Source organism: Anopheles moucheti, chromosome 2 (assembly GCF_943734755.1).
Source record: "Anopheles moucheti chromosome 2, idAnoMoucSN_F20_07, whole genome shotgun sequence".
In the NCBI taxonomy this organism is placed as follows: domain Eukaryota; kingdom Metazoa; phylum Arthropoda; class Insecta; order Diptera; family Culicidae; genus Anopheles; species Anopheles moucheti.
Window position 1 is genome coordinate 58,228,544 of NC_069140.1, and position 25,003 is coordinate 58,253,546.

Consider the following 25,003-nt stretch of genomic DNA (forward strand, 5'->3'; position numbering starts at 1 on the left):
TTTGCGTGCATGAGATAGAAAGAGAACTAGTGGAACGAGCAAATGAAGTTGTCAGAAAAGAACTCAAATGATGGCTATTCGGATATTTTAAATCACCCAGTAAATCATCACGGGAGAACACGGGTGAGGGTGGAAGGTAGTGAATGGAAATTCTTTGCACAATGAACATAGAGAAAATGGCAAATGAGACACACTTAAAAAAGTAATGAAGGTTTGAGCAGTTTTCATTAATGTTATTACGATCTACGCGGTTGTTACTAGGCATTCACTGTAGGCCCGTTGTTATGAGGAAAATACTAATGTACATTGTGCTACAATAATTGCATAAAACGGGTTATGTTGAGTGCAAATGGGTGAGATCAGCACGATTCCACAAGTTATTGATACTCCAGCAAAGATACAGATGAGAGAAGATAGTTCCAGTTCGAATAGAGGATCAACTGATATTGCATGTTAGAATTGCCTGAGTACTCCAATAAGGGTTGTTCTGACTTCAACCTTAAGATAATTGAAATTTTTCTAGATGAATCCGATTTTAGAACATGCACATGTGTTTATTATTTGATACATGCGCACTACCCTGTGGATCATTACAAAGCCGTCATGTAAATACACAAATTTGATCAAATAAAAACGTATTTATATTCAGGTATATCAAGCACAATATTTTTGAACTTTTTACATGTCTTCATAAACATTCCATCACAAGAAATCTCTTCCAATATCTCATCATGACATAATTGTAAAGACGGAAATATAAATTGAATGATAAGTATTAAAATCAGTGGAGATTATTCAAGATATTTAAATAGCAACAGTGTTTCTTGGACTAAACCAAATGGGCATATTAATGAGGTGTACATTACACGTACGCGAATGGGACTTTCACTCTAGCGAGTTCTTACTTTCTTCAGTGTTTTCTTGTGGAAGTGAAAACCACTTGATATGTACGCTTCTTTCTTCCGCTCAGTATCAGCAGGTATATACTTTTGCATATATTTCACAGCGTGATAGGTGACCACATGATCGATTAACGACCTGTTCATATTTCCATGCGCGCGACTTCATGGATTGGAAAAAGAATATTTTTTTAAGTCTCGTGAGGACGAAACAGACCTGTTCCAAATCAATGGTGTCACCAAATTTTCCCCTAGGTTTGGAAGTATTTGTGTTAGATCAGAGACGTACAAATGCACCAAAGCTTAGTAAACAGTACACAGCTCACGTCAGCACGAGAAGAAAGCTACGACAGCAGTGCGACAAGGTAGGCGACAGTCTGATATCGTAAGATGGGAGAGAAAGTGTTGAAGACGACACCACACTGGGCAACGGTACTTGCCAGCACTGGCAAGACTACTTGGACACGGGAGGACTTTTAGTTCAAGTTCAAATTCGTCGCGCAGATGGCGTTTCGTGCGGTGCTCTTCCTGATCGTGCAGTGTTTGGTGTTGCAAGGTGTATATTCTAGTGCGATGGCCAGCGAAACCAACAGCACGAAACCAACACAAATTCGAGACTTTACCAACGAGAACCTGACCGCACCGGGAAGATTTGCTTGGAACGAAAGTCTGATGATCGATCCGAACGGATTCATTGGGAAGGCACCATTGCTGAACAGTGGCGTGTGGAGTTGGATCACGACCGTCTTCGGTATGCCGATCTTTAGTGTATTTGCCTACCGGGCAGCTCCTCGCAACTGTCCACCCTGCTGTGAGTAGTTGATAGGTGAGAGTACCTACAGTGCTGCCGTGCGTATCCACTAGCGTAATTATTTGGTACTCTTCCGTAGCCTGTGGTACGAACACAAACAACTCAAAGATTGTCGGAGGTCATGAAGCCGAGATCGGACATTATCCGTGGATGGCAGCACTATATTACAACCACCGGTTCATCTGCGGAGGATCGCTGATCAACGATCGGTATGTCCTGACGGCGGCACACTGTGTGTTTGGCAGTGATCGGTCGCTGTTCCGTGTGAAGTTGTTGATGCACGATCGCACCGTACCCAAGGAAGATTCTTTCGAGCGTAAGGTGTCCTACATAATGACCAACTGGTTCTTGAACGTGCTTGTGTTCATTACCAACGACGTTGCGCTGCTGAAGCTGAGTGAACCGGTTCCTCTTGGCGAAACGATAGTGCCAGTGTGCTTGCCACCGGAAGGCACTACGTACGCCGGACAGGAGGTCAGACCGCAAACTTTCTCTCCCAATGGACAATACCAGCTGATGCCTACGTTCTTATCCTTTTATTACAGGGTATCGTGACGGGATGGGGTAAACTTGGCGATGGGACGTTCCCCATGCGTCTGCAGGAAGTGCACGTCCCGATTCTGGCCAATGAGGATTGCCACAATCAAACACAATACTTCCGGTTCCAGATCAACGATCGCATGATGTGTGCTGGGATTCCCGAGGGCGGCAAAGACTCCTGTCAAGGCGATAGTGGAGGCCCTATGCATGTGTTTGATGCAGAAGCAAACCGGTTCGTGATTGCGGGCGTCGTTTCATGGGGCTTCGGATGTGCACAGCCCCGATTTCCGGGAATATATGCCCGAGTGAACCGATTCATTTCCTGGATTAACTTCAACACCAGAGACGCGTGTACGTGCAAGTGAAGTGATGGTTTGTTTAGGGGATGCCCAATAAACGACGTACCTGAAACGGAACGACAGTCCGTGGAGTCAAGTCCAGCGAGAAAGAAATTGTTTGTGGATGCAAATACTGCTAATTGATGTGAGACAGCCTATGTATAAGCCGGGTCCACGTGAAGGGGGTTTGCCCCGTGCGTGAGTTTATTTAAATATACCGTTTGCTTGCACTTGATCGCGATCGCGTTGATGATTTATCCTCGCGGAAAGGTGAAAGCTCCCGATGAAGGATTACTTCTCACCTTCGTGCGACGGCATTCTGTCGAAGCACATTACCTACCGGGAAGCATTGAACATTGTACAAGGTGTTAAAAAATCTCATTTCAACAAGGTTCAGCGCACCCGCATTCTACAGCGCGGTGGAATGAGTTACGATCGTTTGGGGTGGCGTTTATTTTATCTTTAGCGCGTTTTTTCGGAGAAAGAAATACGTTCGCTCGTATGACTCAGCTAGTGAAGGCAATGTTTCAGTGTTTAGGGTTTGGGGTTTGACAATGTTTTCTTTGGACAAGATATCGCGAGTTCATCGATCAAATGGTCTTGAACTTGTGGTACATTAGCTTCGTGTCGTTTATTTTGCATCCGGCATTATTCCAGTATCAATGACCGATAATTTTCAGAAATTGACTGTGCAAATAAGCTAAATGGCAGCACATCGATTCACAGCAATAGCAAAATGTGTTTTTCTACTTAAATAATATTTTTATCTCATGCTCCAGTGCGCCTTTCCGTCCTGTTTTTCCGAGCTGCATAGAGGGTTAGCAGAAGTTATATTTATTTTAAACCTTACAAAATCATGCTAATTACTCACGGTGATCAGCATGCTCCACTGATCTAGATCTATTGCCCTACTGCCCAGCAGAGAATGAGTATGTCGCGTGAGGAACAGTAATTGGGCACGAATCTGTGGGCTGCATCATTAGCGCTCGGAAGATTCGACGCCAGCACCGCACTTTTCCGCCGGTCAAGGACCATTCACCCTCAGCTTCACGCTGGTGTCTTGTCGGGTAATTGACGGAAGGAATGAATCAGCTCTCGCTCGTCCATTAGCATACACTTACAACGATGTGGCGGGGTATCATCCTTGAACTTCGGGTACGATCGCACCCACAATGCTGTCCTCTGCCGCTGCAGAGGGTTTGTGGTTGAAGGCTGCGATATGAATGCGATTTCAAGGTTTGCATCCCCCTAAAACCAGTTGAATGTCAGCATCATCTGCATTTCCTAATGCGCCAAATGCGCGTATTCACCGGAAAGGTGAGTAACGCATGACGATCGCTGTTCAAGTTCAGTTCGAAAAGATGTCACACAGGTGTGTGGTAGGGTACGCACGATGAACGCTACTCCATGAGGGTTAATGGTGTATTGCATGGATGGCATTTTTGTATTGCACAAGGGTGCGAATTTATGGAGCGAATGGTGAAAATAATTCGGTTCATATATTATTAATTGAACCCATAAATAAGATTGTAATATTATTGTTGACATTTCCAGACAGGTATGAGTGAAAAGTAGAAGGGAAAGAAAATGGCAATAATGTATAATAGCTCCGCGTAAGAGAAGTGGCTGTCATACAAGAAATTTTAATACCATGTTATGAGTTCAAGTCTTTGGCTACACATTGCGACATCGAAATGAATGTTACGTAGTAATGCGTTACGTTCCCCGCAGCTCTTGCTTCACAGCGCAGGTAATGCACGAGCACTTGATCTTGCTCCATTACGCTTGTATAGGTTTTGTTCCTGTAGGCGTTGAATGGTAAAGGTACCATTAGGCTATTAAAGAGAGTGATTGATCGCGTTTGGTCAAAGTCAAGTTTTCGGGTAGTATTGACAGTAGTCGACCGAGAGAAACGATTCCACCAGATGGTAGATAGGTCAGGGTTACTGTTGGGGAAGGTTTCGGATCTTATCGAAGCAACATACCATTGAACGTATTGTGCAATCAAGCAGTACCGAATGACGATTACAAAATTCTTAAAAATTGGAAGCAACGACATTGGTGCAAACCAAGCTGTATTAGATAAGGGAACATTTACATGATGGGAGTTCTAACAACTTTGTTGATTATTTGAATATTTAGTCTGTGTTGAACAGTATGGTCATAAATAATTATGGAAATTTTATCAAAAATGTAAGAGTTTTTGCTGTAGTATAATGAATCGAAGGTTTGAAATTGTTAAACACCAATTAAGCACATTCCTTGAAGGTTACGCTCAAGGATCCTAAGCGTCCTCGCTAAACAGTGATTACCAGATATGATAAGTCGACTTATTGATCATGGCGGTAGCTCGCAAATAGTGTGAAAAAAGTAAGAGCCTTCCAAAAAAAAATATAAATAGCGATGCAACGATGCACAAGTGCAACGTGATTTGCATGCGCCAAGGGTTATTGCTTCGCTGCATTGTTTTACTTCTCACATTTGAAAAAAACACCAACAGCGACATGGCACATGATCTCGGTATGCCCTAAGCCGGAGGGAGAGAATAAGAAGCGCTTGAAGCGGTACCTTCTGCGGAAGAAGAGAGGGCGGAACGTAAACAAACAGACAGAGCAATGCTGGCTATTATGACGGTGACGGTGGAAGTTTACAGTCAAATTGTCGAACATTGTCGAACAAATTGTTGTTACTACTACTACATCGGTGAGCAAGATGGCCAATGCCTCGACTGCTCTCACTGTTCCCGTTTCTCCCTTCCCTTCTGTTCATCCCCTCCATCAATCGAGCTCTGACACTGGCCTTCTCCCTCGCACGTGGGTTTGAGCGCGCGCATGATGCGACGCGCTTATCGGCGATGTAAGCGATGCAAGCACGACCACCACAAGAGTAAGGAAGCCATCGGCACAATGTGTGTTAGTAGAACCAAGGGCACGCACTCTCACTTTCCGTGCGCACTATGAGGTAATTGTCCACCGTAATCATCCCGGGGGACAGTCTCGGTGAGATGTGGTGGTTATGTCGCGAAGCGCTGCGACACGCTGACACAGAGACAGGTGCACCGACGAAAATGGTTTGCTGTGGATGTGTTCGTATGCATGTGGCCCAATGCGCACCGACAGAGCATAGTTCGGGTACCCGCAGCCGCAGCACAGGCGCATCCGCACCCTTATCGCGTACGACCTCTACTACTCTCGTTACCGAAGAAGACGACGACCACGGCGGCTCGAGATCAGACCGCACCGTACGGAAGGGAACAACAACTGTAGGAACGCACTGCATTGCAAAACAAAGAGGGCCCACACCACATTGACACGAGTTCGATCACTCGAGTCGGAGCGCGCCAAGGTAGTCGACGACGTCCCGCGCGCGTCGTCATTGTCTCTTGAACCTTCTGAATCCGATTCGAAGAGTTGTGCATATAAAAGCCACGCAGATTACTGTTGTCAGTCACAGAACATTGCGTAAAGAGCCACAAGAAGCTTCATCGCAGGAAGCCTCTACCACAGAAGCATCACCAGAACACGGCAGTGAGTTCCGGTGTCGACTGCATCGCGATCCTTTCGTCGTCTATTCGGTCGCACAAGTCTCCCCCCGTTTGCTCTGTCCTTTCGCGAGTGTCCTGTTTGATTCAGAGTGTTCGTGTTCGTGTTTGGTGTTCTTTGTTTTTTAACTTGCTCTGATAATGAATCGGTGCTCGTCCTTTCGCTTAATGGTGATTGGGGTGCTGATGTTGGTGATGCTGGCTGCCCCATTATTGGCCGCTCCTGTCAACAACAGCAGCGATTCCTGTGATTGTGGTGAGTTGAAAGGGCCGCGAAACAGTGCAGGGAGTGGCCGAATCTGCCCGAAAAGTGCACAGTCCAACCGTACACCGCCTGCGGATAAAAGTGAAAGGTTAACGCGATAATTGTAAACAACAACACGCTGGGCGGAGTGCATCTGCCAGGGTGGCAAAGTGCATCGTAACATATTTCGCAGGACGCCGTGCCGGAGTGCATAATTTTTCGGTTGTGGCCGATGCGCCACAGACATGTTGCGTAACAAATCATTACAATTGGTGTACTGTGCGCTTTTTCGAATGGAAAATGCTGATTGTGATTGTGCGAATGGGTAACCCAGGGCGAGGGTGAAAAAAGGTAATAACGTGACAGACCTCAAAGAAAACTGTTCGCAGGTTTCACTTTCTTTTCGATAAAAATGAAGCTAAAGATGCTTCCTTTAAATGCCGGTCATTTGTATCGTTCGTAGTCGGCACGTTGGGTGGCGGCGTTGTGTGCAAAATGTTGTCTATGTTTTGGTGTGCCTTTTTTCCGGTCCGGACGACGCGTGTTTTGAACGGTGTAGCTGTGAAAACCCGGAGAGACGAATAAGGCTAGCGAATTTAGGTTAAGCGCACACATTACCAAACTGCCGATCACGAATGCAATGATATCTGATCGGCTGCATATGTGTCTGTAGATAGGTTCATGTGGAGTTGTGAGCATCTCAGTCCCCCCATTCAATACTGTGGTGGCATTGCGATCCTCGAGCGGATGTAAACAGAACTGTGAAGTTGAATGTGTTTGTTGCTGTGCACAAATCATTTTGCAGAATTACAAATTAAAATTTGTGTGTAAACCTATTCGCGGTCATCCAGTTTAACGAGTCACTTACTACTTTTTCTTCCAGTTTGTGGTGTTGGTGGACGCACTAATCGCATCGTTGGAGGCGCCGAAACCACCGCGCATCAATTCCCATGGCTGGCTGGTCTCTTCCGGCAGGGCAAGCTGTACTGCGGAGCGTCTGTAGTTTCCCGCAATTATCTAGTCACGGCCGCACACTGTGTGAACTCGTTCGAACCAAGCGAGATTAGGGTTAGTGTTAGAGCACGGCACATGGGAAGGATAAAAAAAAGGATTTCATTCGTTTGGTTCATTTGGTTCCATTTCTTGGCACAGGTTTACCTGGGAGGTCACAACATTGCCAAGGATTACACCGAGCTTCGTCGGGTGAAGCAGATCATTGACCACGAGGACTTTGATATCTTCACGTTCAACAACGACATTGCGCTGCTGGAACTCGATAAACCACTGCGTTATGGACCCACTATTCAGCCAGCATGTCTGCCGGACGGAAGTAAATTGCGCAGCTGAACCTATTAGTGAGAGCTAATTGATCAATAACGATTGCCATCTGGTATGTTGCTTTTCTGCAGGTATAACGGATTTCACCGGATCTATCGGGGTGGTCGCCGGATGGGGAAGGATCGAAGAGAAGCGTGCCCCCTCGAAGACGTTACGATCGGTTGAGGTGCCAATCTGGTCGCAGGAGCAGTGTCTGGACGCCGGTTACGGAAGTAAGAAGATCTCAGCCAACATGATGTGCGCTGGTTACCACGATGGTCAAAAGGATGCCTGCCAGGGTGATAGCGGTGGTCCGATGCATAAGATGGGTCTGTTTGGCAGCATGGAAGTGATCGGTGTTGTTTCGTGGGGACGGGGATGCGCTCGTCCGAATCTGCCCGGCATCTACACGCGTATTGTCAACTACTTGCCGTGGATTCATGACAAGCTTGCCAACGAATGTATTTGCCCACCGAAGGATATTGCACGACGGTTTTAAGAGAAATGCCAGCGAACGCGACCAAGCGGAATAGCTGTTTACTGTTGATAACTTATTCGTTTTCTAGTCACAAGAAACCATAGCATGTAAGAGCTGTAACTACGGCCGTCACTATTAGTTTGTAAGATTATAAAAAACATTGGGTTGTTGTAATTAAAGTTGAGTTCAAGGTGCAGAAAATAAACACTGATATAGAAGCAAAACTGGCAGAATGTTGTCGATTAACCATTCGGACTCCAGTCTGAGGATGACAAGAAAATTGACGACGTGAGTTATTGACGGCAGCGCACTGACAGCGGCCATCGGTCATTCGCCATATCCGATCGACGGTGGTCAAATAATGCACGCGCACTGAAGTAGAAAGCGACTATGTGATGGAACATCCACTTGCAAACCAACGCAACGCTATTGATTAGGAGAGAAAATGAAAGTGAATCGACACCAGCGCCCTCAGCCGGACCAGTTCTCTTCGACGGTCATGATTTACCACTCTCTCTCTATCTTTCTCCCGTTACCCTGTCACGTGCTGACCAACGCACACATGCTGTTTCGTCTCTCGCTGAGTTGCTTCTCCACTTGTTTATACTTTACAGGGTTTCTCTTGTGCCATGCTCGTATCAATCAAAGCATGCAAGGATTGTATGTAATTCATCAATATCATAACATCTGATCCTTGATGATAGATTAGTTGCTTAACACTATCAACCTTGAAACTAAGATACATAAAAAGTCAGTGCAATTGATTTATTGTAATTTTTGTGGTTCGCTTTAATAACTTTTAAATAGTTGAAGTAGCAATACGGCCTGGCCTTTCTTGAAGAAATAAAAAAAATAGTTTAATTATTGTTTTATCATATTACACTTTAGAGACATTTATTTCGTTGCTCCATAGTCTCCTTCATACCGTTCGTAATATTGCTTACTCTTTCCTTGTGTCTAACACTGGCATATTTTATGGAATGCGGTGACACCGCAAACACCATTTTGAGTAACACTTAACTATGATAAGCAGTGATATGATGATGATAAAAACCATTTAAATTGTGAGCTTGAAGAGCACTGGTCGTGGCAATGGATTGTAGTCATTGATTCATAAATATTGCAGCCAAAGTTGCGTTATTACAGAAAGTGTAATAGTACATTAGGCGGCCGGTGGTGTATTGGTAAAAGGGCCGGTTCAAAATAGTCTCATCCGGACCGATCCCTCGTAGCAAGAACTGATTATTCGGCTACGTGGTAAAATTATGTATAGTAACCAGGAAAGGGCAGGCATGACCTAGAGATAGAGAGTAAAAGTAATGTATAAAAAATCATCCAACATCACACAATAGCAGCAGAATCTAGCTGCATCTTCTAGCAGCAGAATAGAAGATGTTATCCAAACATCCTTATATCTTGAGTGTTGTTGTTTTTCAATAATCAAATGAAACTAAGAAGCCCTGTACGATGCTCTACTGCTCTCACGAAACGTCTTCCAGCTGGGTTCCCCTCTCGCGATGTCCGGTGGATGTTGGTGAAAAATGAAAGTAGTTTCTTCGGTGCTCAATCCTGCGCCATTGTAGCGAAGGAAGTCTTACAGTCAAGGCCATTCATGGTGCACTGAGCTGAACATATCGCACAAGCTCCTAAGTACGTTAAGGGAGCATGCACTAGGCCTCAAACGACTTCTTACTAACTTCAACAAGTGCATTGCATTCGGTGGACATCGTTGATTGCGGAGTGGGTGAGAAATAAGCTTAGGCACAAATTATCACACTAGTTAAATAACGATAGAAAATTGATCACCCAGCATGCTATTTGATAGATCCGACCGTGAGTCAGTTGCAGCAGCGTTGCATTGCCATAGTGAGCCCGTTACCGAACTCAATACGGTGACTGTGTGCAGTTAAAGTTTAGCATTCGTCACGTTCCGTGAAACCTCGATGCGGTGAGTGTGGTGAATTGTGTACAATAATATCAGGGTGGCCAATCAGCTTGCAGTGCGGAAACATTTACATAACCATTTCGGGTGGCCAGCTTATGTTGGTGACGAATTTCGCAGCTCGGTCGGTAGCGTTTTATGTTCCGCAATGCCGATTCGTACCTCCACAATCGTTTGCGAAATTTTGTATTTCATCGATCACTAAATCGCACCATTCGTTGCGGGCGTCCAGGAGCTTAAGAGGAATTGTACCGAAAAAAAAAACAAAACGGTTCACCAGTTCTTGGAAGTGCAACCAATCCGACCGCCTCCTACGAAGCTAGTGGAAGGTTGGCTACAGCGTGTAGCATTTTTTGTCCGAGTCGTGCGTGTCCGGGTTTGAGTCATTTCACTTTCAACCGTCCTCGTGATAGTGCGCATTTCCATCAGAAGTTGTAGTGGTGCAGTTTACGTTCGTAGTGTTCGAAGGACCTCGGAGGACCTGGAAAAGGTAACGCGTGACCATTTTGATAACTTGACCAGTAAATATCATAATCTCTCAACCCGTGCACTCCAAAAACATAAACGAAACGTTCGGGTGATGTGGTGGATTTCAACCGTATCGGAGTGTGAGTGTTACAGATTTCGTTTGAATATGCGAGCCAAAGGTATCGGCATGGTTTGGACAGGTTTTTGATCGCATCGCATAGGTGTTCCGAACCGAAAGCGGTCACATAAACTTTCTTTATAATTTTCAAAAACATTGGCCAAAAATGTGGGTGAGGTGAGATTTGAGGCCACCGAATGCAGGTTTTGTGAATGTAGGTTTTGTTTCTGTTTGAATACGAAACATATATCTGCGCAAAAGTGTGTCACGATTGAAAATTATCTAAATTTTGCAAATGGTGTGGACCGGAGTGCGTATGTGATGCTGGTTGGTTTTTGAAAGTTTTGTTAAAAGTGGTGATTACTTTTGTGCGTTTTATAATTTTTATAGGAGAGCTATGAAATAAAATAGTGTTGTGTTTGTACTTGGTTTATGGTCTAAATTCTAAAACAAGCTTATCTTGAGCGATCCAAGTCTTGCCCTTGCCAGTGCTAAGAGACTTTCATGCACTTTCATGCAGCTTATTCTACTTGCTGCTTAGAATGCTGTTGATAAGTATAGCAATGATATTTTGTAGTGAAAATTATTCACACAAATCAGCTTATGTGTCAGACTAGCACAAAATGTTTAATGGCTGTATCAGTCAGTTCAAGAAATTTAAATAACCTGTAACACTTATCTTCCTAATGAGAGCGATGAACTTTTGCACACATTACCACATGCCCACAAATCACTGCAGACGCCAGATAAGCGAGAAAGCCTTTCACTGCAGTGCACTTTTCAAGCGGATATGACCATTTACCAGCAGAGAAGACCCTCATTTATACACCCGGATCGCCTAGGGCAACGCATGTCGCACTGTCTGGGTTGTACGCAAGGTTCAAAGCAGTGATTTTTTTCCGTTTTGCCGTGTAATCACGCAGACTGGAACATCTTGCACATCCTGCGGTGGGCACCTTTACCCCGAACGTGTTAGGATTGAATGGAGCCACTGCATTGCACGTCGATCGACACTACGCATCTAATGAAGTCTATCTGAACAAGAGTCACGAAGTATTCGAAACAAAATGCACGAAATCGTGTCTTTGCACGCATGCTGGCTCGTGTAGTTCCGGTGCGAGTTGTTTAGCTTCCCTAGCAGCAGCGGCAATGGTTGGATGGCACCGACTACGACATTCCTTTCATTATATCACACACGGGAGATAAATTTCCCTTTAAGATCCCTTTGCTACCAGGTGCTTTTTCACTCTCGATTTCGACAGAGCTAGTGGTGAGTCGCTACTGTAGATTGATTCATGTACCTTGGGGTGAAAACATTAAAACAAGCGCCAGTGCGTGAGAAGTGCGAATGTGAAGATAGCGAAGACGGTCGATCAACACAGTGATTGGTCGAATGAAAGTGAAAAAGAAGAAAACGAAGCCATTATCCGTCCATCATCAGTAGTCAGCGGCTTGGAGCCTACACACTGGCTGGTGTCGCGGACGCTGGTCCGGTCTGTGTGTCGTACCCAAGTTCATCCGACGTGGTGCAGGGAGGGAGGAAAGCGGATGCGGGCTAAACTGATGTTAAATAATGTTCCCCGGGCCGACGTCGTGCCTTGCCGAGAGCAGAAGAAAGTGAAATGAGATTATGAATCGTGTAAACACGGACCAAAGCAACAACGTGTAAGTGAAACGTTGAGTGAAAGATAAAATAGCAAAAGCATAGTGAACAATACGGTTTGCGAAGGCGCAACAAACGGCTAGTGTACTGACCGCAGATGTTGTGGCCACAGGAACGAAAGCATCGAGCAAGCACAGAAGTTTAAAGAAGAAAACTGTACAAATATTGAGTGGTGGAACGCAGAATTAATAAGATAATTTTATGTACAGAGTAATGCATCCGGAAATGAATATTCCCTTGATCAGCAGATTGATCATTGGTACGGTATTAGCGACGCTAGTGTTTGCTGGAAATGTGAGCAAAGCAGAAGGAAGCGCGCTTTGGAATGATACGGAGCTAATCAGCCGAAATGGACGGTTTCTGTTCGACACATTGTTTGGACTGAACACGGCAGCATTTTCGCTCGATGATGATGATGACCTGAGCAACAACCAGGTGAAAAGCTGTGACTGTGGTAAGTACTAGGAAATGTTGAGGATGCTTCGTGACTGGTTTTAGGGTGCCAAAAGTTACTTCACTTGGGTCTTGGCAATCGCTTAACTTGTCTCTTCCTTGAAAAGCGTTATTCAAAAGTTACAATTATTCGTGAACTTCAGTCAGATGAGTACATACATTCCATAACAAACAATCCTTTATTTCTATCTCAAAACGAAACTATTTGGGGAATGAAGAGTTTTCAATACAATAAAGAATAAACAGTTTTGCAAAGATAGATAAACTAAATGAAAGAATGAAGTTTAAATAATAAATCGTAATTTTTCATATCATTTAGGAAGGCCCTGTCGTATTGCTATTGGTTATGGTCGCTGGCAAGAAATTGTAGAATTGTACTATTATTGCGAGAATAAATAATTTTACTAACGGATTATGCTTTACAACATATCAAGTTCTTCTCTATACTAAGTCTTGAATTGTACTCTTCTCTCCCCGACATTTATAGTCTGTGTATTTAATGAATAACGAATTTTGTGCATTAGAAGTACATAAATAACATCGTTACATCAAATTAAAAAATGGTATTTAATTAATCTTTACTACCAATAAAGCCAAAAAAGACTTTTTTATTCATAATGAACTGTCCGGTCGTATCGCTGTGTACGTCAAATTACAAGCATACGAATTTCTTAGATCTTACTCAAGCTTTTTATAAATTATTTAAACCATGTTGGACTTAAACAACAGAACTTCCAATCGTTTTTAGCACATTGCATTGGTGGTTACTCGAAAAACAATGTCGAAGCCCTGGAATATTTTTAAAAATTTATTTGAGTTCATACTATAGAATAGATATGTAAGAGTCATCCTCCAACGACGGTAAAATTGTAAAACATTCAAACTTTTTTTTCAAGAAAGAGAAGCGACCAGTAAAAATGACTAGTCCGAGAAATCTAGTGTTAACAAAATATGAAGAAACAACGTTTATATGACAAGAGAACGTAATTTATTGACTTTTTTACTGATGGCTGAGTGAAACTATTACCTTTTTTCCTTTTTTGTATGTTGCTTAAGACTATTCTGTACATAATAGGTTAAACATAAAATTAACCTTTTAACCGCGATTCTCAACAAACAACAAATGTTGATATTTAAATGCGCCAGTAAAACAGTCTGGCGAAGGCCTTCGTTTGAAATGTGCAATGCGGATTGCATAACTATCGGGCTGAAACGAATGAATTGCAGCACGTGCTAAATTTTCCGCCATTACGACCGTTGGTAGTGCAACGCCTGCTAAGCCGATTATGATTCTTTTTTCAGAATGTGGAGCAGCTAATCAGGAAATTCGAATAGTAGGAGGACGCCCGACGGGAGTGAACCAATATCCATGGCTGGCACGTCTAGTTTACGATGGTCAGTTCCATTGCGGAGCATCACTTCTCACGAGGGATTACGTCCTGACTGCTGCGCATTGCGTTCGAAGGTAGGTGTTCCTTGCATGGTAAATAGCTGATGGAAAAAATAACCTGTACCGTATTTCCTTTCAGACTGAAGCGTAACAAGATCCGTGTAATTCTCGGTGACTATGACCAGTTTGTAGCATCTGAGACACCGGCGATAATGCGCGCGGTGACTGCCATCATACGTCACCGTAGTTTCGATCAAAACTCGTACAACCACGATATAGCCTTGTTGAAGTTGCGCAAACCCGTCGAGTTCACCAAAACCATCCGGCCGGTATGTTTGCCCAAGGAACGCAGTGAACCAGCCGGTCAGCTGGGAACGGTTGTCGGTTGGGGTAGGACCTCGGAAGGTGGAACACTTCCGGCGTTGGTGCAGCACGTGGATGTACCGATCTTGACGCTGGATCAGTGTCGCAGCATGAAGTATCGTGCGTCTCGTATAACTTCAAACATGGTAAGCAGGTGGACAGGACTGTCTTGCCCTAATGCATCCTAGGAACATTAAGCAAACATCCTATTGCTCGGATCTTTTTACAGCTGTGCGCTGGTAAAGGCAAGCAGGACTCTTGCCAGGGTGACTCCGGTGGCCCACTGCTGGTTCGAAACGGTGATAAGCACGAAATTGTAGGGATTGTATCGTGGGGCGTCGGATGTGGCCGGGCAGGCTATCCTGGCGTATATACGCGAGTTGCGCGGTACCTTCCCTGGCTGCGCGCTAACCTGGACGACACCTGCCTCTGCTCGAAGTGATATTAGACGGGAAGGGAAAACGACTGTAAATAAAGCGCGAATGCAACTAGCCGACTGACAATACCACCGGATAACTGAACATTGTATTCAAGTGTGCGGAATGGGGTCGTCTCTTCCCAGCTGGTGGATACGATCTGGAGGTTTGGTTGTTCCCATTTTCCTCCTCACCATTGCATAGAGAGGGTGATAATTTGATCGATTTACCGAGCGACACAGAATGTTTGCACTAATTGGGGCAAATGTACGGTTTTGCCGCGTGTTGTGTTTCAGTGTTTTTTGTGAGAAACGAAGCAAAGTAAACAACGTAGGAAAAGGCACATGACACTGTTGTCGGCATATCGGATGACGGAAGAACAAAAGCAACGATTAAAAGAAATGAGAGCATAAATAGCGTGAGTCGGCTGGGAAGGAACCCCGCGGTCGGGGTCCACCCCGAAGAAAGAAATTTTCTCACGTATCGCACGCAGAAACATGCGAGGAATGTTTTGCCAACACACGGTAGCAGATGTGGGGGCCGAGTCCGAAACGTTGGCAAAAAGCTCATTATCGCACATAAACTATCATAATTGAATCATCATCGCATAGAGGGGAGATGGTTTACTTTTTACTAGCGCAAAATTTGTCAGAAAAGAGAAATTAAACGAAGCTTTCATTAAAAGGGTAAGTATAAAGCTTTTTTCGTATGAAATAGTGATAATATCTTATGGAATTTTCCAAGATATAATTATGTGTGGAATTAGTTGTTTAACTTAATCATTAATTTTGACATCAGTTTTAACGATATTCTCATCTTGACATCAGCGGGATTCATTAACGTGCGTGAATGGTAGTCCATAAACACTAGCACTGTCAATACGCTGGATGAAAATGATTTTTTTGTCCGATTAATTTGTTATCTATATTACCATTATAACCACTCGCGTTTATCTCTCTTGTTACCCCGTTGTCGTAAATGTAAATAATATATTTATTTATTCAACAATGTACAAAATTAACTATGGTCTTTTCCAGTAGTTCTTTATAAACAAACTCTATGTAATTCTTTCAAAATGGAAAGGGCCATGATGGCATTAATATCGGGTTTAGAGGATACCTAGCGAATGTAACGCATCTAATCGATGTTATAGATCATTTTTAATCGAGACACACAATTCTATGGATTATGTTTTTTGGCCAATCAATCTATCAATTCAATTAATCATTTTGGCATCATTCCTGCATTATATATTTAAAGAGGGTAGTCCTGCATAGTGTATGGAAAAATAATAAATTGTGATCGTGTAAAATGATAATGTAAATTTTTTAAACCTTACATTAAATTATGTCATATTTAATTTATCTAATACACTATGGCGATAGAGCAAAAACTGAAAAGCAAATTATTACAAAAGCTTAATTAAATATTGTAAAATATGTTTTCGATTCCTCATTTTTCACATATTTTTTACAATACATTTTTCAAAAATATTTTCACAATTAACTAGTACATACCATAGCAAGGGTTAAGAACGCTTTCCTTCGAGGCAGTAAAAAAGCGATGCGCTTTCACTCGATATATGGACGAAGTTTGTCACGAAAATGGATAACTATCTCAGTAACTCGATGATGCTCGGTCAAAGATCGAATCGTCTGTGCAAGGTCTTGAGGGGGTCGTTCTCAAGCAGAACGAAGACGCGTCTGCAGGGAAGAAAAGTGTTGCGCATTTGTTTACTTTTCGCTGGGATGGTGTGAAGGAAGCACAGCAAGATCAGGTTGCCTGTGTCTTTCCACGCTTCGTAAAGGTGTTCGCTTCTAGCATCGCGTTCATGCACCGACAGCAAAGACGAATGGGACGATGAATGTTGGGGGATCATCCCGAACCACCGCTATTACCGCACCTTTCGCGATTTCCGCCCACTTTCCGGCTGAGGGCTGAGAAAGACGGTAGAGAAGAAGTGAGCAAGTGCCGGAGAAAGCCGAATGCCCAATGCGTGGAAGCATATCCCGAAAGCACAACCCGACCGCTGATCACTTCAGTCAGTGACCGTGAGCGAAGCGGACGTTTCTTGCGAGTAGATCTCGACCATTACCAGTCTGACGTGCGTTCTTGAGGGGCTTGGAGTGAGTCGCATCCGTTCGGTCGCCTAACGCAACTGTTTCGATAAGTGAACGTCACACACCAGTGAATGTTCCAGGGAAATGCCCGCAACGAAGTTGGCGCTGGAATAATTGCTTGCACGGGCATACATTTGGGTCGAAATTGAATCGACTTTTTGGAGCTAAAGATTCAACATTGTGCGAAACGCGCAATTACAAAAATACTCTACGAAAACAATTAACGGGCAAGTGAGTGGAATGCATTAGTGTAGGCGAAAATGTGCAACTTTAGCGTGTCGGTGGTAAATTCGGTTCGTTTGCAGATCTAATCTGCTAGTGTTGTGCGTGTTTTGGGCGAAGCATAGATCCAAACCATAACAGAGAAGAGGCCCCAAAGTTTAAGTGAATCTCAGGCGGGTGTGTTGAGAATTGGCGTGAGAACAACCGTGCGAAGGAATTTGCCTAAAATTAGAACGAACTGCGAGCTGTTGCGTTGCAGATAGAGCTAACTACCAGTACAACATGGAAGTAAGCAATTTAGCACGGAACATATTCAATTTTCGCATCAGCATGATGCTGGGAGTGATGTTGTTGGCGGTATTGGGCCTGATGGTCGGTGAAGCATCCGGGAAGCTGCAGGCTCAAGGCAAATACGAAATGCTAGCGACACCCAACAAGAACACCGACGAACGGAGCATAGTCGATAACATGAAGATGTTGTTCGGAGCGGGCAGCAATCGAGCCCCTGCTCATGATACACCTGCCAGCGCCTGTAGCTGTCGTAAGTAGTTTCCTATCGTTATTGAGCACAGAACAATAAATTGGAAGCAGCATTAACGAAATAGGAGCGCTACTTGGTTGTAATTTTATTCCTGTAAAATGAGGCGGAAGTTTGTATATTACTCACGGATTGCTGATTAAAAAAATGACTCTGATAAAAAGTTTGTGAGCTTAGGCGACCAAACTTGATTAAGTTTGTAACCTTTTGTCTCGATTATCGTTATGCGTGTGTGTTCAAATACCAAATATATTTTATCCTAAAAGGGCACACGATTGCCGCTTTGACATTCTCTCAACAGTTTTAAGTTTCGCGCTCGCTAATGAAATGTGCATACAATGTCTGGACCTTACCCGGTCGTATAAATTTATTCACTGATGAAGTTTCCCCTTCATTCCGATGATCTCAATATTCCGATACCACTGAGCAGGACCCACAGGAAGAACAGGGATGGATAAGTAACGAATTAACACGCACACACACACACCCGTACACTGTATACATTAACAAACGAAAACAAAAACAGTGCAAAAGCACAAGTGTGACCATTGGTATTTGCATTTCTTATTTTTTTGTTTTGGCCAATCTGGTGGTTTTTCGATGAAAGGCAAACAAAGCTTAACAAAGGTTAACAGAAAAGTATCATTAATCCTACGCAAAGATTTAAATTTCCGGTGTTGGCAAAAGGAAGTAGAAGGTGTGAGGGTGAAAGTGTTTCACCCCGGAACCAACCTGCTTCCTTTTGGGAGTGTCTTCGTTTGTTGGCCTCATCATCAAACATCCTGCAGCAAGAGGCCGATCCGATGTAGATTAGCTTTACGATCGATCGAAAAGTGGTGAGACTCGATGAGTTCGATGAACGTTTGGAATCCGGTATTGCCACCTAAAAATTAACCTTTTTGTTGGCGTTCCTGACCGGTTCTATCCGGTAACTGTCTCCAGCAATTAATGTGAAGCCTCTGTTCAATAAAAGTACAGTAAAGAAAGATTTTTTTTTATAAACGAATGTAAGTAAAGAAATAAGCCAATACCAAATAAGGAGGACGGTTTTTACTACTTTTGTAGGTAATAGTTTAGAAGAAAAAAAAACCTTGCAGGTGAATTCAATTCGCGTGGTATGCATCTTGAAATTAAAGTTTTCATTAGCAAAAGTTAGGAAAACCCTACAGCCCGCTTTGATCCGCTACACCTCCGGCCTGCAAACTCAAAGGTTAATTCGTACTCATCAAGCTGATGATCAGCCTGATGGTAAGTGGTTACTGGAAGGAAACTAAAAACTACCCATCATCGTGGCTTTGCGTTCGCGTGTGCTCGATTCGGGGTTTGGTTGGGCCACCCATGGATACGACAACGCAGCACTGCACTTACTATTACGTTCCGAAATTTCGATAGAAAGCTCTTTCGATGATCAATCGTTTGATTGCAGAGCATCGTACAGCATCCTCCGGGCGGTGTAAGTGTAACGGAAAGGAGAAGATTGGAAGAACACAAAAAGGGAAGCACCATCCAACCCGTGACCTAGCAACACACCCTCCGGGTAGGGTGGTTTTCGACCACCGTGGAATGAGGATGGGTTTGAAGGTTGTGTTTTTGTTTTGGTACCACGATTTTACTCTCAACAGGGCTGATGTGGTCGCCAGGTCGAAACGGTCCGATACGATCGGTAGGAAAATGTAACAACCAGGCGATCCACGATCGGGAGTACGAATGAGCAAGTGAGCCATCCACTGTCAAGCATCAAACCGGCTTTGCCGCCGCCTATCGCCGGCCTCGATCGACAAGTGTTGTGGGGCTAGTCGATTAAATCGTGTTTCTCCACATTTACGGTAACGGTTACGGTAATTCCTGGCCCAACGGTTCAAATCGCGAGCGAGCAGAGCGTTCTCGAGCCCGACACGTATCGCTAGTGGCGTGCCAATAGTCGAATGATGGTGTGACACGCACGCCCGCTAGTGACTGCAATTACTGTGGCGTAGCATTTGCGTGTGGCGTGGCCAATGCACTGACGCTCTGCCTTTCTCATTCCACAGGATGTGGCGAGCGGAACGACGCGTCGAGGATCGTCGGCGGCCAGGCGACGGGCGTGAACGAGTTTCCCTGGATGGCGCGATTAAGTTACTTCAATCGGTTCTACTGCGGTGGCATGCTCATCAACGACCGATACGTTCTAACGGCCGCGCACTGCGTGAAAGGGTAAGCGAGAGGTTGTCCCATGGTCCCTTGGGGAAAACTATTGAACGTGACTGTGTGTGTGTGCTTTCCTCGTTGCAGCTTCATGTGGTTCATGATCAAGGTGACGTTCGGTGAGCATAACCGGTGCGACGACTCCGTTCGACCGGAAACACGCTTCGTGTTACGAGCGATCGCCCAGAAGTTCAGCTTCTTAAACTTCGACAACGACATCGCGCTGCTGCGGCTGAACGATCGTGTACCGATAACGGACTTCATTCGCCCGATCTGCCTGCCATCCGATCCGAGTAAGTTCGAACCGTGCCAGCAAATGTGGCACACCGCCATTTGTGCCGATACGCGAAGATACGCGCAATATACGCTGATCTTGAAACATTGGTCAAGCACACTGGCTAATGGGAAGCGCAAATACGCCGCTGCCCCAAATGTGACCTCGTTTTGGGCTTTCCTGTTTTTGCTTGCGCCAGCTGTGAGTGTCGTGGTCTTTGTCATGCCTGTTTTTTTTTCTTCCTCCTTCTCCTCTATTTGCTATCGCACCGACAGGCAATGCGTACGTCGGCACCAACGGAACGGCCACCGGCTGGGGGACACTGAAGGAGGACGGCAAGCCGTCTTGCATCCTGCAGGAAGTGGAGGTACCGGTCCTATCGAACGAAGTCTGCAGTACGCAAACGAACTACACGGCATCCATGATCACGGACAACATGATGTGCGCCGGCTATCTGGGTGTAGGCGAAAAAGACTCTTGCCAGGGTGATTCCGGTGGTCCGCTGATCGCCGAGCGAGAGGACAAACGGTACGAACTGATCGGAGTCGTGTCGTGGGGTAATGGTTGCGCTCGGCCCTACTATCCCGGCGTGTACACACGGGTGACACGCTACCTGGACTGGATCCGCGAAAACTCCAAGGACGGTTGCTTCTGCAGCGAGTAAGCCAAGCTCCAAAGGCTGGGCAGGACCGTGTTTATGTGATGATGATGGCATCGAGTTGGTGGCAAAAACAGTAGCAAATAAGGGCACCAATCCCGCAGGAAATATAACGCGATAATTAACCGTGTCTATAGCATGTAGGACAAACCGAACCCCAACCTGAACGCTGGACAATGCACTCTGCAACCGACGATTCAAATAGTCGGCCAGTCCGACGCTTCTCTCTTTCTTGCTTCTGCACTAAACAAAACAAAAAAAAAACCGTCACCTACACGCTCGGCAGTAGAACGTGCAGTACACGTTAGAGAAACCGTAATCGCACCGCCGTGGCTTCCGCGATGGCCGATTTAGTTTCTCTGCCACTGCGTCAATGTCGATACCGTTAAACTGACCGTGGTCGGAATTTTAAAACGGTAGACATTAATAAACAAAAGGGAAGATAAGCGGCGTAAAAAGATGGGCCGAAAACGTTACAAAAACCGTCTCCTCCACAAGGTCCGCCCGACGCAAGCGCGCACGTTCTCCTTTCCTTTGGCGAGAGTCGGTTGCTTTCGCACGTGGAAGATGCCAGCATGAGCTGTTTTTTTTTTGCTGCATTCTTGTGCAAAGAGTTCGTGCAGTTCCACGGTTTCTCATGGCAGATCACTTGGCAGAAACTGGGTGACAAATTTATTTTATCAATGGACATCGGTGGCAAGAGGTTTTGACGCATTCTTTGATGTGTTACGAATTACGTTCAAAATGAGGTTCCGTTCGTGAGTAGCTAATCGTAAGCAGATGGAGGTGGCGACACGCTTGGTGGATGATATGATGGAAATTCTACTAGTTCCAAGCGTTTTATTTTTTCCTGCATCTAACCTTAACCACAAGTTTCGTCGAATGACGTTTGGTTCGTGGCACGAAGTACATCAGTAGAAGCTGTTTTTAAATACATTGTGACGCTCCGTTTTTGGTGGCACAAAAGATCGCATTAACTTTAGACGGTTAAGATTAATATAGTTGAACATTACGTTAGATAGCGGTAGACAACCATATAGAAGATGTGTAAAGTAACGAAACGAAACGACCAGGTTGCCCAACTGTGTCACTTGGAATACCACAATACTTGGAGGAAATAAAACATTTTAACTTTATCAAACAAAACGGATAATTATGCTTGTGGCGAATAATTTGCTAGTCAGTGAACGGTTATTGTAAATGATAGATGAGAAACGCAAGCTGCGTATATATGGCTCGTCCATCATGGGAAACTCAATGGAGTACTTGAGACTTCAGATAGCATCATAACGTTCGTACCTCTTTCACAAACTTTCACAATAATTTACACATCCCGCTCAAGGCTAACATTATGGAACCACTGAGAATAGTTCGCAAAGCTCACTGCAATTTGTTTCGGAGGTGAGCTACATAAACAGCGCGTAATAAAATGGTGCGAGTCTTCTTGGCCGAACGATGTTGAATGCTCTGCGCTGCCGGGGGATCGATGGGAAGCAGTAAAATAATTTCCTGCAAGCAAACCCCAACCAGCGACCGGCTTCAACTAGAGCAGCGCAGTATTTGCATCCCAGTGCTATAAAGGCGCCTTGGGTGCATTAATTCAATGTTGCCGGAGACGAAACTTATAGCAGTCGTAACAGAGCTTGGTGAACTTTAAACCGGCGATAGCTTGGGAAACTTCTACATCCTCAGAGGTTCGCTACGCTAGTGCCAACGCAAACGTATTATCATTTTCTCTGTTTTTTGATAATTGCAAAGATTACACGGCACGCCGGCGGAGAGAAGAAGAACAATCCGGTTGAACTAACGCGGCAAGGGTGCAGGGAACCGGGACAGAATGTTACGCTCTGAGCACGGAAGACGACCGGTCACTCCTGTTTGCCAGTGAATGGAACATTAGAGCATGCTTCAAGCGCTAGTCCCACAACCGGGGGCCGGCGAATGAGGCAGAACTACTACCCCGCACTGCAGACGGGCCCATGATGACAAAACTGGCAACTGGGTCAACGCCATCGACACACTTCAGAAGGTACTGTGTGGCTAACAACGCGCGTTTTGCGCGTGAGTGACCGACGATGCCACGCTAAACCACGCTTTATTTACTCCTTTGCTTTGTTCTATACATTTATCGTTTCCATTTTATATCTTCCGCTACCGGGGGAGACTTGCTCGAATTTATCCGCATGTATTCCCAAACAGGCGGATGGCCAATGGTCCACGGATGCAAACGTGTAACGTTGCAGGGAATATAGGTGACGCTTATCACAGGGACGCGAAGTCGAAACAACAAAATCAACTACGATAGTGGAAAATGAAATACATTTCTGTTTCATGAGTAATTTAGCAAAAACTCTTAAAAACGATTTTGTTTACAAAAAATAAAAGAAAATTAAAATGTGTGGAAAATAAGTTAATTTGAACTTTAAGTCCAGGATTTAAATTTCAATATTCTTTTGGGAAATATAGGAAATATAGGAAATATAATCCAACAACAGAATATGGAACAGAATTTGAAACGAATAATATAAACAACTTATCAGTTTATTGCATGGTTGCATTAAATATGTAGAAGAATTTAATTAAACACTTAAAGAACAGTGCATCACGAGATTCGTACGGAAAAGGATGGAAAAATAAAGAAACAAACAATCCTCTTTGTCTTTACTGCGTTATGTGTACTTGGTAATTGAATTGTATTTTTTCTTGCATTATTGTTTAGTGTGTTGTGTATTTTGGAAAATGGTTACTCTGATTGATGTTCATCTCGTACTGATGAAACACATCGAGTCAACTCCCAGCATAACAACGAGACTGCAATTTTTTGTAGAAACCCGGTGTGGTGAACTCGTTCCCAGTTAACGTTTTGACTTCAATAAAAGTAACGACGTCCGTTGTTCGGCAAATTTTCAAAGTGAACTTTGTTAGCGAAAGGTTTGAAAAATGCGATAATCACACCCATTTACTTTCGGCGCCTTTTCTGCTCCGTGTTACTTGCGGTCGAAACAGGCGACAGATTTTGAATTTCAACGCCAAAAGAAAATCGTGCCTTTAGGTGGCGTGAGCGATCTGAATGAATTCTCAAAGGAACGTAACCTGTCAGAAACAGTCAGTATGTTCATCAAACTTAACATGGAAGTTGTGGGATCTTTCTCTCATCAATGTCTGAAAAACTATGGAAAAAAATCTCGTATGTACTGGTTCATCTTTACATGCCTAGCCATTTACTTAGCTTTACTAGCCATGTACATAGCTCGTGTCTGGTTAAGTACAATATGATTTGATTAAAACCACAAATTATTATTACGACATTGGCCAGTGTTTTAGAACTTTTGTCGTGGGTGGACATTTTTCACATTCACATTCACAAATAAGGCTGTATCCTCCCTCTAAGCGGCAGGTCAAAAGATTCATTACATATTAAAAGTATGCGTGCTTTAAGAATTGCGTGTTATATTACGATATGGTGTAGACCACAGCCAGCAAAATAATGAAATTTCAATTTCAAACGATCGCTTCATGAGACTTGACGGCATATATTCGTTATTTCAAGTGAAATCGACATCCAATGAGAGGAATAGCCGTGAGGTAATAGCAATTTTTGTTCTACAACCATCACTAACTGTTTAATAATATGTGTGGTGTGGACAGGTCTGTAAGCATTTGTAGCATAAAACGCAATCGTAAAACATGCCTATGATCAGATGAATCGAGGGATGGCGATCAGGTCGAGGGATTTTCTAATGGCGTTTGGGTTCGTACTTACATTCGTCAGACGAGCGAAGAAGTGCCGTGATGGTTAGAAATGTTTTGCTAAGCCGTCCCTTCGACGGGGTTTTTCATAGTACTGCTGCCGACGTGCATCATTAAACGCACAATCACCAGCTCCACGATTGCCGCTATTGCATCAGCAGTGTCAAGAGGAAGCCGGAGCAAACCGGTATGACTAGAGCTGCATCATCATTTGCGGCTGGGTGGACAGTGAGTGGTAATGAACTTGAAGAAATGGTTCCAAGTGGCACACCCATT

The 25,003-nt window shown here is 44.2% G+C and overlaps 1 protein-coding gene across 1 annotated transcript; it reads left to right on the forward strand.

Moving 5' to 3' along the window:
* Positions 1 to 1,472: 1,472 nt before the first annotated feature.
* Positions 1,473 to 20,983, forward strand: LOC128310677 (transmembrane protease serine 9-like). Its single transcript, XM_053047379.1, has 15 exons — positions 1,473 to 1,710; positions 1,790 to 2,184; positions 2,256 to 2,601; positions 7,257 to 7,441; positions 7,526 to 7,703; positions 7,783 to 8,151; positions 8,257 to 8,275; positions 12,608 to 12,813; positions 14,115 to 14,277; positions 14,342 to 14,711; positions 14,795 to 15,003; positions 17,653 to 17,864; positions 19,892 to 20,054; positions 20,133 to 20,338; positions 20,595 to 20,983. Exons 1-15 carry the CDS (start codon positions 1,473 to 1,475, stop codon positions 20,981 to 20,983), a joined length of 3,648 nt encoding a protein of 1,215 aa, XP_052903339.1.
* The last annotated feature ends 4,020 nt before the right edge of the window (positions 20,984 to 25,003 follow it).